The following is a 13,225-nucleotide window of genomic DNA, read 5'->3' on the forward strand; positions in this document are numbered from 1 at the left end:
TGTTAGGCAAGCAGGCTTCTCAACTACACAACCATACTTCCCTCAATAATTATGATACACAAAAATACAGGATGGTCATGGTTAGAATGCCTTTGATCTTAGGTGTCCTTTGTCAAGGTTGACTTAATGTTGGGGCTTAAACAATATGTAGAGTTGTGTGTGTACGGAGAGGGTGAGTCAAAAAGTAATGCCATTTTGTTTAGGACAGGTATAATTACCAACACAGGAACATGTATCATACATCAAAATGAAGCTGGTCCTCTGTGGATTGCATTCCTACTTCTCAACATAGTCACCGTTTCTCTCAATAGCAATGTTCCACCTTCAAATGAGAGCATGTATCCCTGCCCCGTAAAATTCTGTTGACTGTTCTTTGAGCCACTTCTTCACTACAGTTTTCACTTCCTCGTCACTGGAATAATGTTTGCGTCTCAAACCCTCTTTTGTGGCACCGAAGAGAAGATACTTTGAAGGCGCTAAATTATTCCAATGACGAGGAACTGAAAACTGTAGTGAAGAAGTGGCTCAAAGAACAGTTAATAGAATTTTACAGGGTAGGGATACATGCTCTCATTCGAAGATGGAACGTTGCTATTGAGAGAAACGGTAACTATGTTGAGGAGTAGGGATGTGATCCACAGAGGACCAGCTTCATTTTGATGTATGATACATGTTCCTGTGTTAGTATAAATATACCTGTCCTAAACAAAATGTCATTACTTTTTGACTCACCCTCGTACCTCCATATAACTTGAGGACATCTCTCTCTCCCCCTCTCTCTTTCCTCCACTATGGTAGCTGCCATGTATCTCCTCTTCAGCAAGACACCTGTTCCTGTCCCTCCATTGTACTTTGAACTTCTCATTGCTTTCCACAAAGCCATTCCCATCAGTGCAAAGCCTCCTTCAATAGTGGGATTTTTGTCTTACAAGTTATTTGGTGACTTCACTGGTGCAGGTGCCATGTAAAAAGCACCCAGTACACTTTGTGAAGTGGTTGGCATCCAGGACGGGCATCCAGCTGTAGAAACCATGCTAAAACAGACAGTGGAACCTGGAGCCATTCCTAGCCTTTCCAGTCTCTGTCAAACCATCCAACCCATGCCAGCATGGAAAATGGGAGTTCAATGTTGATGTTGATATAATGAACCTGTTTTTGAAAAGGAATCAATCATTAGCTTTGTACTTGATGATATATGAAAGATTCGTCTGCTGTTTGCATAACTTTGTGTTTGTATGTGTGTGTATGTATGTATCCATAAACACACCTGTGTGTGTGTGTGTGTGTGTGTGTGTGTGTGTGTGTGCATATTCATATACACAAGTGTGTGTGTGTATGTGTACCCATGTCCATAACCATACGCAAACAAAATTCTTAACTTGACCATGTACCTTATTCTCTGCAGGAATGCCAGCAGAAAGCTTCACTGGAGCAAGTGATATGTGCTGACCGTCAGTCTTTGGTGTCCGAAGTGAGAGACATGAAGGCTAAACTGGCCATCATGCAACTGCAACACCATGACGACAAGGAGCAACTGACCGACAAACTGCAAGAACTGGAGAGACAACGATGCAAACGGGAAGATCAGCTGCAAAGACACAGTAAGTAATTACACAATGCACACCAGCGGTTCTTAACCGCGGCTCCCAGGGCCTCATGCAACCCTCAAGCATCCTTCTGGTGGCCCTCAATGGTTTTTCCCTCTATAAATATTACAAATTTTTCTTCAATTGACTTGTGTTTTACATCCTTTGGTGCCCATCCCTAAAAAAAATCCAGGTTTTAGATCTGACCCAGAAATTAAAAAAGTTGAAAACCACTGGGGGATATATTCTGTTTGAGACATCGATGGGGGTTGTGGCCTTGGTGGTGGTGGCTGTGGTCGTTTCGATTGTGATTGTTGTAGTGGTTGTAGTTACAGGGGTCGCAGTGGTAATGGTGGGGGTTGTGGTCATTAGGTTTGTGGTGGTTGTTGTTGTTGGGGGTGGTTGTTGTAATGGTGATCATCATAGTACTGGTGGTGGTGGTGGTGGTGCTGGTGGTTTAGTAGTGATGGTGATAGTAGTGATCATAAATGCTGTGATAGTGATGGTTATTGTAGTAGTGGCTGTAGTGATGGTAGTGTGGTGGTGGTGGTGGCTGTGGTGGTTGTTTTCTCTCTCTCTGTCTTTCTCTCGCTTTATCTCTCCATCCTGCTACCTTTCAATCCATTTATCTCTACGACTCACTCCCCCCTCTCCCTCACACATGTTCACACTCTGTCTCTTTCATACACACACACACACACACACTGTATCTCTCTTTCTCTCTCACACATCCTCCCACACTTTCTGTGTGTCTATCTTTCTCTCTCTCTCACTCTCTCCCTCTCTGTCATTTCAGTTAAATTGCTGGAATATCGCCTGGAGCAGTCCCGTGTCATCCAGGATGACCTGCACTCTTCCATTGAAATGGAGAGGAAGCGCACGTCGGAGCTGGCTAGTGAGCTGACCAAATCGAAGGCCCATGCGATGGACTTAAACGGGGAGGTGACCAACCTGCAGGTGAACATAGCCAAAGTGAAAGATGCCTTTGAACAGGAGCACAGCCGCTACCTCTCCCTCATGTAAGTATCCCAGAGTTCAACAGTCCCCTCATCTCACTCATCACATCACAGTTAGAACTACTAATGTTAACAGTAGTTGTGGGTTGATGTTAAAATATAATTACTTATGTGGTGGTAGGGGGTGGGATGAGAACATGCCCCCTACTTGTCCCCTGTTTGTTTCTTAATTTTTTAAGTGGCTATAGTAAGGCACCTGTTTCTGTCCCTCGGTCGTACTTTAACCTCTCATCACCCGGATCGAAGCCACTTCTCTCGATACTACCCCCTCATTGGTTGTGGGGATCTTCTCATGCAAGTTACTTAGTAACCCCACCGGTGCCAATGCCCCCAACACACTGTAAAGTGGTTGGCATTTGGAAAGACTAAAAAAACCTGCCAAGCAGACAATAGAGTTTGGCACAGTCCTCTGGCTTGGCAGTTGCTGTTGGGCCATCTGAACCATGCCAGCTTGGAAAAACGTACATTAAATGGTGATGATGATGATAGCAGGAGGATAAAGTGCCAAGTATCAAATGCCACCTTGCAAGTGACATTTTCAGTTAAATTGCACAAGAAGGATGAATTCTATATTGCAATTTTGGTATCATAAATACAGTTAAAACATCTGGGGTTCACCGTCTTGTGAGATTAGGGGTCTGTCTACATTGGTAAGTCCTCTCTGAGGCACAGGTCTTGAAAAGGTATTTCATGGAAGACCGGCAGTTGTATGTGCATCCATGTTATCCTTGGGAAAGGTAAGGATTGATGCAATTTGACACTAACGTGGGAAAAACACAGATGAATGATGATGACTATTTATAACTTAATGAATCTCTTCTCTCCCAATTAATTATTTACCCTTGATAATTTTTCTTGACTCTTCTCAACCCGGAGCTGTGTTTTCTGCTTTTCTCCAGCTGGGTCCTTATACTTTCAGCTCTGCTTTAACCCGTTCGTTACCAACCCAGCTGAAACCAGCTCTGGCTCTGAGTACAAATGTCTTGTTTTCATAAGTTTTGAATTAAAATCTTCCGCCAAACCTTAATCACGATTTATGTCCCTAACACCAGCTTAATGATAACTAAGTTATTTTACTAAATTCTTTGCTATATTTAAAATTAATTGAAAGAAACCCAGAGCATCTCAACAGAAATACGGTAACGAAAGGGTTAATGTCTTGCCTCTAACTATTTTTAATTTCTCTTCTCTTCCGCCTCTGTTGAGGTTTTCCATGTCAGGGTCTGATGTACAAGGCAAGATGTTGGGTTTCCTTAAGGTTCCTGGTATTTCTCCCCTCCCTCCCACCACTATTTCTACCACAGCTGTCAGAATCATTAGCATGTTGGTCAGAATTCTTAATGGCATTTCTTCTGACTTTATGTTCTAAATCCAAATTCCGCCGAGGTCGATTTTGCCTTTCACCATTTCGAGGGTGATAAACTAAGTACCAGTTACGCACTGAGGTCAATTTAATCGACTATCCCCCTCCCCCAAATTTCAAGCCTTGTGCCTATAGTAGAAAAGGTTATTTTACGTCCATTTTTCCATGCTGGCATGAGCTTGATGGGTCTTGTATGGCAGTATTTTACAGTTAGAGGCCCATCCTGTCGTGACATGCAGAAATGTGGTGTACGTTTCCTAGAACCAAGACAAACGGAGCATTTGAAATTAAAAATTCTTTTTTGACAATATCATTTGCTCTTTATGATTTTGTATACACATATAAGTATGTATGTATGTATGCATGTGTGTATATATTATGATTTTGCATAGATGTAGCAATACTAATGAGCAGTTGGTCAAACTCAGTACACTTATTCTTTAGAGAAAAGTGTTCGGTGAGTACAGAGTGCAATATCAATGAATGAATGACAAAAGAATAGGAGTTGAATAATCAACTTTATTAGCTTACAGCTGTTTCTGCTATAAGGAGTAGTGCAGTTTGTGGACTCATTTCAGAGGCTTCGAGAAAGCTATAAGACATTGCACAAGTACTCACCTCTGAGTTCTCTTACTTCTAATAGCTGAAACAGCTGTAAGCTAATGAAAGTGATTATATAATTCCTGTTATTTTGTCATTGATTCATGAACATATATAAAATACACACATTTATATGTGATGCCTGTAATATATATATATATATATATATATATCTCTCTCTATCTATCTATCTATCTATCTATCTATCTATCTAACTAGCTAGCTATCAACATATCTATCTATCTATCTATCTATCTATACACACACACACCTGTATATAATGCCTGTAGTATGTATTATACCCCTACATTAAATTACATAAGGTAGTGGTGGACAGCATCTTTCATCTGGTCCTTGGATGCTGTCAGCAGATTCTACTTTACAGCAAGCATTTGGGTCAGGTGTCCAGTCTGAGAAAAAAAGACACAGAATAACCATGTGGCATTGACTTTCTTCATCTAATTATTAGAAAAAGAACAAACAAGCAAAAAAAAAAAACCTATGAAAAAACTATCCAACAAAGCATGGATGCCTTGTTAGAACACTGAAGTTGCATAATTAGTCTTGGGAGATCATCTCATCTTGACATTTGGTGCATAAAAGCACACACATATGAGGGTGAGTCAAAAAGTAATGCCATTTTGTTTAGGACAGGTATAATTACCAACATAGGAACATGTATCATACATGAAAATGAAGCATATTATGAGTTTATTGTTTTTCCTTTTGGCAAGAAATCGACCAGAATGACACTTTGAACATCCTAAAAGACAGTTGCCATGATTTTTCCAGCTGACTTTTGTATCTTGAACATTTTTGGTGGTAGTGACATAGAGTGGCACCATTCCATTGACTGCCTCTTTGATTCCGGTTCATAATGATGAACCTATGTTTCATCACCTGTTACGAGCCTTCGAAAAAAGGTGTCTCTTTGACTTTGTAGTGAAGAAGTGGCTCAAAGAACAGTCAACAGAATTTTACGGGACAGGGATACATGCTCTCATTCGAAGGCGGAACATTGCTATTGAGAGAAACGGTGACTATGTTGAGAAGTAGGGATGTGATCCACAGAGGACCAGCTTCATTTTGATGTATGATACATGTTCCTCTGTTGGTAATTATACCTGTCCTAAACAAAATGGCATTGCTTTTTGACTCACCCTCGTAGATCGTAGCTGAAGAGAATTGCCTACTATGAGCACTGGAATTCTTGTATCTCCTGATTTCATTCTACTGCAAATCATCAGTGCATGCCAGTCAGTATGAACTCCTACATGAGAGGATCTCTCTAGACTAATAACACAGTATTTGGTGCTCTCCCAAGGCATCCGTGTTAAGTTGGATATAAAGAGATTATCTTTTGGTACTAATACTGCTTCCATTTACTAATAATTAACAAAACGAATTGTTTGTGTGCAATACACCCAGTGGAGTGGTGTGTTTCTTGTAAATTCTACTGTCACTATGTTTGTGTCTGACTTATCTCTCTGCAGGTGTTTGTGGGAGGAAATGCTGTAAGTTCAAATCCACACTAGCCTCAGTCACTTTTTCTTTTGATTAGTTATTTTTTTTTTTTGCTGTTTTATATTTGAAAGGACTTCTCTCCTTATGTCTCCCTCTCCCTCTCTTTCACTTGGTCTATCATTCCCTCTGTTTCATTTGATCTCTCTCTCTCCCTCTCTCACTTGGTCTCTCTCTCTCCCTCTCTATTCTTCTTTCTCCTTCACTGCCTTTATTTTTTCTTTAATCCTCTTTCTTTAATCTCACATTCTCTCACCCTGTTGTCTCTCCCCTTCTCTCTCTTTCAATCTTTTCTCTCTCTACTTCTCCCTCACTCTCACTGTCTCCCCCTCCCTGTCTTCCCTTCTCCATGCTCTCCCTTCTCCCTGCTCTCCCTCTTCCCTGTTCTCCCTGCTCTCCTTTCTCCTTGTTCTCCTACCTCCCTCTCTATCTCTCTGTCTTGTGTGATTGTCTTCCACCCCCACCCTCTCCTTGTGTGTCTGTGGCTTTGGCAATTTCTTCATGCAGCAGCATTAGAAATTAGGAAGGCGGCAAGTTGGCAGAATCGTTAGTGCACCAGACAAATGGCTTAGCTGCATTCCTTCTGGCTTTGCACTCTGATACAATTCTATATTTCTGAGATGAAGAATTTCTCTATTTTAGTATTTCTATGTATTAGTCAGAGTGGTGAATCTCAAGACACCCGAAGAAGGCTGGAATGAACACTGTTGAAAAGTATTGCAAGCATCAATCAAGATGGCTAGGCAGCGAGCTGGCAGAAACATTAGCATGTCGGGTGAAATACTTCGCGGTATTTCGTCTGTCTTTATGTTCTGAGTTCAAATTCCACTGAGGTCAGCTTTGCTTTTCATCCTTTTGGGGTCGATAAATTAAGTACCAGTGAAACACTGGGGTCGATGTAATTGATTAGTTCCTGCCCCCAAAATTTCAGGTCCTGTGCCTTCAGTAGAAAGGATTATTATTATTATTATTATTTTTATTATTATTATTATTATTATTTTTATTATTATTATTATTATTATTATTATTATTATTATTATTATTATTATTTTTATTATTATTATTATTATTATTATTATTATTATTATTATTATATAAGACAGCAAGCTGGCAGAGTTGTTAACATGCTGGGCAAAATGCTTAGCTGCATTTAGTATGTCTTTATGTTTTGAGTTCAAATACCCCCAGAAATTGCTGGCCTCGTGCCAAAATTTGAAATCATCCTTATTGTTGGTCGTGGTGGTGGTGTTGGTAAGCTGGCAGACTCTTTATTATGCCGGACAAGATGCTTAGAGGCATTTCTTCCGTCTTTACATTTTGAGATCAAATTTGACCTCGGTTGGCTTTGCCTTTCAACCTTTTGAGGGGCAATAAAACAAGTACCAGTTATGCACTGGGGTCGATGTAATCAACTTAGTCTCTCCCCACAAATTTCAGGCCTTGTGCCTATACTAGAAAGAATTATTATTATTATTATTATTATTATTATTAAACATGCTTAGTGGTATTCACCTGTCTTTATGTTCTGAGTTCAAATTCCGTCGAGGTCAACGTTGCCCTTTATTCTTTCAAATTTGATGGAATAAGTACCAGTTGAGTACTGGGGTCAATGTAATGGACTCGTCCCCTCCCCCAAATATCAGGCCTTGTGCCTATACTAGAATTATTATTATTATTATTATTAAAGCAGGTGAATGGCAGAAATGAGTTTGGGACCAGTCGTTTTCTAGTATTTGGTTCCATCTCTCCATCTTTAAGGTTCAAATCCTACCCTTTAACAGTAATACGCTAAGGCTGATCGAATCACATGGCTTTATAGCATTCTACCAGACTTTGAACACATTGCTGCTACTGCTACTGCTACTACTACTACTGCTGCTGCTGCTGCTATTATTGCAATCAGAATTCACTTCACCAGCACTCACACCATTACCAGCTGGAGCATAAACAACACTGCTGCTGTTGCTGTTGCTACTGTTGTTGTCATCATTGCTACTGTAGCCTTTTTTTGCTGTTTTTTTAAAAAATATTTTATGTGTATATAAAAATAATTTTTTATATTTATAAACAAGCATTTTATGTGTATGTGTGTGTTTCTTTGAATATATATATGCATGTATGTGTGTATGTATATATATATATATATATGCACATATATATATATGTTTACATATATACACACACACACACACATATAAATATATATTTATGTATGTATGCATACATGCATACACATACGTATTCATTAGTCTGACAAAATTTTGTTGGACCACTCTCGGGCTTATCTTTGAGTTCTTTAATCTATGTGGCCAGATAGGGCTTCTTTTGAACTTACTTGTCACCTTCTGCAATATATATATATATATGTATGTATGCACCTGTGTACATGTATATGCAAGCATGTACATACGTATATATATATATATATATATATATATATATATATATGAGTGGACAAATGAACATTGAACACATTTGCTCGGTATTACATGTAAATATTAATAACATTTTGACTTAGCTCCAGACGATGTAAAGTTTCTTGGGTGCATAGGACAAGTCCATCTCATCAGATGCCAGGAAAAGAGTGAGAGATTTGAGATGAATTCAAGATGACCTGTAGGTGTTAGGCCTGTGAGGGCAACGCCAGTGTCTTTATGTGAGAATAGCCAAATTGAAAAGTGACCTATCTTATTGTTACCATCAAAGGAATTCCCTGTTAATGAACTTCATGCCACTGACAGCTGATAATCCAGATATACTACCCTAGGCCTAGCTGTGCCACACTCAAGGACAGGGTGTTTAACCCTTTAGCATTCAGATTACTCTGTCAAATGTAATGCTTATTTGTTCACATTGTTTTGAATTAATCGTGGATTATCTTGTAGCTTTGAGATTTTGATGATGTGATTGTTTAGTTTTTGAATGATTTTGAGAATAGGTGTGAGAGGCTGAATTTGGCCAATTTGAATATAAAACAGGCAGAATATTTGGGCTGGATATGTATAGACTCCAGACCCCTCATATTAGTCATCAAACCTTATTTTTTTACCCAACACCATCAAATTTGGTTACTCCTGCATTAAAGACTGATGATATTAACCCTTTTGTTACCGTATTTCTGTTGAAATACATCATGTTTCTTTCAATTGATTTTAAATATAACAAAGAATTTAGTAAAATAACTTAGTTATCATTAAGCTAGTGTTTGGAACATAAATTGTGACGAAGGTTTGGTGGAAGATTTTAATTCAGAACTTCTGAAAACAAGACATTTGTAGTCCTAGCCGGACCTGGTTTCAGCTGAATTGGAATCGAAAGGGTTAATGCTATACTGAGCAGTGACTGGGTTACTGACCTGTTCCAACATCCCACCCTTCAATGTGTGGTACCCGCTACAATGAACTGACATCACTGAACACATTATGCCTCAAGCAGGTACCAGAAATGGTGCCAACTTTCTATCTGAACATGTGGGCCTGAAAGTAAATAAAATAGCTGGGGTTGTTTTCACAGCTTTAATATCATATGACCTGAGCTGACCAATAGAGGCTTAGCACCTACAACCTATCTTGAAGTTGTCCTCAAATCTGAAACTTTATGTGGAGCAGAGTCAAACTGGTTCTAAGTATGGAAAGTATCTAGTCCCAAACCCATATACACACATGTGTGTGTGTGCATGCACACATGAGTATATGTAAGTGTGTGTGTATTTGGGTATGTATGTGTGCACATCATCATTCATATAGACTGCATCCATCTATGCAATGGCTGTGATGCAAACATTAACCTAGTTATTTGCACACAGCAATGGATCTCTTGCACATTGTTGCACTTATCTTTGTTGCTGTTGTTTTTGTTGTTGCTAGCATTGTCATTGACAATGTTGCTTTCTGTTGTGAATATGTGACATTAATGCTGTTTCTTTTTTTTCAATGTGTGTGTGTGTGTGTATATATATATATATATATATATACATGTATATATCATCATCATCATCGTTTAATGTCTACTTTCCATGCTAGCATGGGTTGAACGATTTGACTGAGGACTGGTGAACCAGATGGCTGCACCAGATTGGAGCCTGGTGCAGCCATCTTGTTCGCCAGTCCTCAGTCAAATTGCCCAACCCATGCTAGCATGGAAAACAGACGTTAAATGATGATGATGATGATATATATTTATATATATATATACGTACATACACACACATATGCACATGCATGCATGCACACACACATATCATCAAGAATTAATATCTATTAGAGTAATGTATGTTTGTGTGTGTATGTATATGTATGGACCCTTAGTAGAAAGGATCCTTATTATTACTGTTGTTGTTTTTGAAGTAAGGAGGTGAGCTGGCAGAAGCGTTAGCACGTCGGGCGAAATACTCAGCAGTATTTCGTTTGTCTTTACATTCTGAGTTGAAATTCCGCCAAGGTCAACTTTGCCGTTCATCCTTTTGGGGGGTCAATAAATTAAGTACCAGTTGCATACTGGGATTGATATAATCGACTGGCCCCCTCCCTCAAAATGTTAGGCCTTGTGCCTTGTACCTAGATTATTATTATGATTATTATTCAAGTAGCAGACAAAATGCCTTACAATATGTAGTTGTGTCCCCTAAAGTCCTGATTTCAAATAATGGTGACGCTAACTTCACTTTTCAGCTTTCCAGATTTAATTGAATAAGTACCAATCAGATTATGAAGCTTCTCTAATTAACTGCCACCTCTCTCTACATACATGGCCTTGTGTCAAAATTATCATTATTGTTGTTGTAATTATGACTTTGATGATTGTAATTATTGTTGTAAGATTGCATGATAATTCTAAGCGTAACTTAACCATTGTTAGTGTCGCCTTGGAAGAAGAGAAAGTCCGTACGACAGAGTTAACCGAATGGCTTGAGAGCGAGAAACAAAATGTTCACCATCTTCAAGATGACCTTGAAAACATCACCGGTCAACTGGGTAAAGAACGTGACCTTGAATACCAGGTGAGTCGTAAATTTGTGCATTGTTTCTTGTGGTCTCGTGTTCCTTATTGGCAGTGTTGGTATTAAGGAGCGGTTTTTTTAATCATGGGAGAAGTCCTATGATGGTGATAGCAGTGGTAGTGGACATAGTAGTGGCTATCTCAGCCTCACTGGTAGAAGCAGCTTATGCAATAGTAGTAGTAGTGGTGATGAAAATGGTGGGAACCATATTGTGTAGTGGGAGTAATACAGGTACCGAACTTCTTATCAGGAATCCAGAAATCCAGCTATTTTTGAAACTGGCTAACTTTGAATTTCACAGGCTGTAGTAGTTTGCCACGCGGCCGCTTTGATTTTGGTTTCCGTGGCATATGTGTCACATGACACCAGTTCCTGTGTGACTCCTTTAGAAATGTATTAATTTGTACATGTTGGACAATTCTGTTCTTTACATTTTGTTGTTTATTTTATATTTCCGGTATATATTTAGCCAGTGTCCAGAAATCTGGACCACCTCCGGTCCCAAGGTTGCCGGATGAGAGGTTCGGTAACTGTATCAGTGGTAGCAGTATTTGTGGTAGATGTAGCACAGGTAATAGTATTAGTAGTAATAATCTTTTCTCTCCTACAGGGGTTCATCATCATCATCATTGTTGTTTAACGTCCACTTTCCATGCTGGCATGAGTTGGATGGTTTGACTGAGGACTGGCGAGCCAGGAGGCTGCACCAGACTCCAATCTGATTTGGCAGTTTCTACAGCTGGATGCCCTTCCTAACACCAACCACTCCGAGAGTGTAGTGGGTGCTTTTTACGTGCCATCGGCACAGGTGCCAATCAGGCAATACTGTCATCAGTCACAACAACGACTTCCCTTGCTTCAACAGGTCTTCGCAGTGTATTGCCCAATGACTCAAGGGTACTCTTAAATGGGTTGGTTATCCTTCTCTGGCATGGGCCACAGTGACAGTCTCACTTGGCTTGCCGGGTATTCTCAGCACAGCATATCTCCAAAGGTCTTGGTCACTTGTCATTGCCTCGGTGAGGCCCATCGTTCAGAGGCCTGGCTTCACCACCCCATCCCAGGTCTTTCTGGCTCTACCTCTTCCACAGGTTCCCTCTACTACTACGGTGTGACACTTTTTATGAAGAATATGTGTGTGTGTGTATGTCAATGTGTGTGTGTATAAAGGATGAATTAGAGCTGTATATGGTTATTGTTGATTAGAAATTTCAAGAACTTTGTAAGACATAAACTAAAAGAGAAAATAAATATTTAGTATGTTTGTTTTATGCATCTTTTTCCTTATTTTTTGATTTTAAATTCAAATTTTTAATCCTGCCAAATATTATGAAATGATTATCTCCCCTGTAACGCCTGTCCACTAAAGGACAACATGTTTGTGTATGTATATATATATATACACACCCACTTTTATGTGTATGTGATGTATATTCCGTGCAGCATTTGTATTTGGCCCTGGAAAATGAAAAAGAGAAGCTGAAGGAGTCAAGTGCTATAACTCAAGAGAAGCAAGCTGAAAACCTCTCCCTACAACAGGAATTAGAAGCTGAGAAACTACGGTGCCAATCTATCACTGCCAAATATGATGTCACTGTGGCCCAATTAAACTCCCGATTGGCTGATGAACAGTCCTTGAATGAGCAAATTACCAGGTGAGGCCTTTAACAACTTGATTTTGTTGCTAACTTCTATGTTTTCATGGTTGTATTTTTGTTAGACAGAACATTGCAGAATCAGACAAAATATCTTGTGACATGCATGTCTTTTTCTGTCGAGAATTGAGAAATGTTTTCTTCATTTTGATAGAATACAATATCAGTTGAGTCTGTGGGTTAGCTGTATCAATTGTAGCCGCCAGAAGGTCCAGTCCTTGTTGTGGAGTTATGGCTTGTATGCTTCAGTGACCCTGAGAGTTTAGCTAGTGGGGTGCTAATGCCTTGGAAGGCTCCTATGCTTGACAGATCAAAGGACTGAGACCAGACTTATATGAACCCCTTCTTTTCAGAGGCCTACTTAGAAAAAGGCAAAGTCACTGAAGCGAAGTCATAAAACTAACAAGATCTGGGAGAGGGAAGAAGAGACAGTTTGGAGTTGAGAACAGTGGAGGAATGTCACTGATGGCCTAAATTTCATAGGA

The 13,225-nt window shown here is 39.5% G+C and overlaps 1 protein-coding gene across 40 annotated transcripts in view; it reads left to right on the forward strand.

Annotated features, from left to right (window-relative positions):
* Positions 1-13,225, forward strand: part of LOC106868309 (uncharacterized) — a 311,641-nt gene that overhangs the window by 278,690 nt on the left and 19,726 nt on the right. For 36 of the 40 annotated variants that reach the window (XM_089358046.1, XM_089358049.1, XM_089358057.1 and 33 more), the window contains 5 exons: positions 1,406-1,601; positions 2,383-2,605; positions 6,059-6,079; positions 10,944-11,085; positions 12,529-12,740. In XM_089358046.1, the coding sequence (XP_089214172.1) occupies positions 1,406-1,601; positions 2,383-2,605; positions 6,059-6,079; positions 10,944-11,085; positions 12,529-12,740 (794 nt within the window). The remainder of the gene's footprint in view (positions 1-1,405; positions 1,602-2,382; positions 2,606-6,058; positions 6,080-10,943; positions 11,086-12,528; positions 12,741-13,225) is intronic. The other 4 variants (XM_089358048.1, XM_089358052.1, XM_089358058.1 and 1 more) reach the window with 1 other exon arrangement.

The sequence above is a fragment of the Octopus bimaculoides genome, chromosome 9, assembly GCF_046866305.1.
Source record: "Octopus bimaculoides isolate indiv1 chromosome 9, ASM4686630v1, whole genome shotgun sequence".
NCBI classification, from domain to species: Eukaryota; Metazoa; Mollusca; class Cephalopoda; order Octopoda; family Octopodidae; genus Octopus; species Octopus bimaculoides.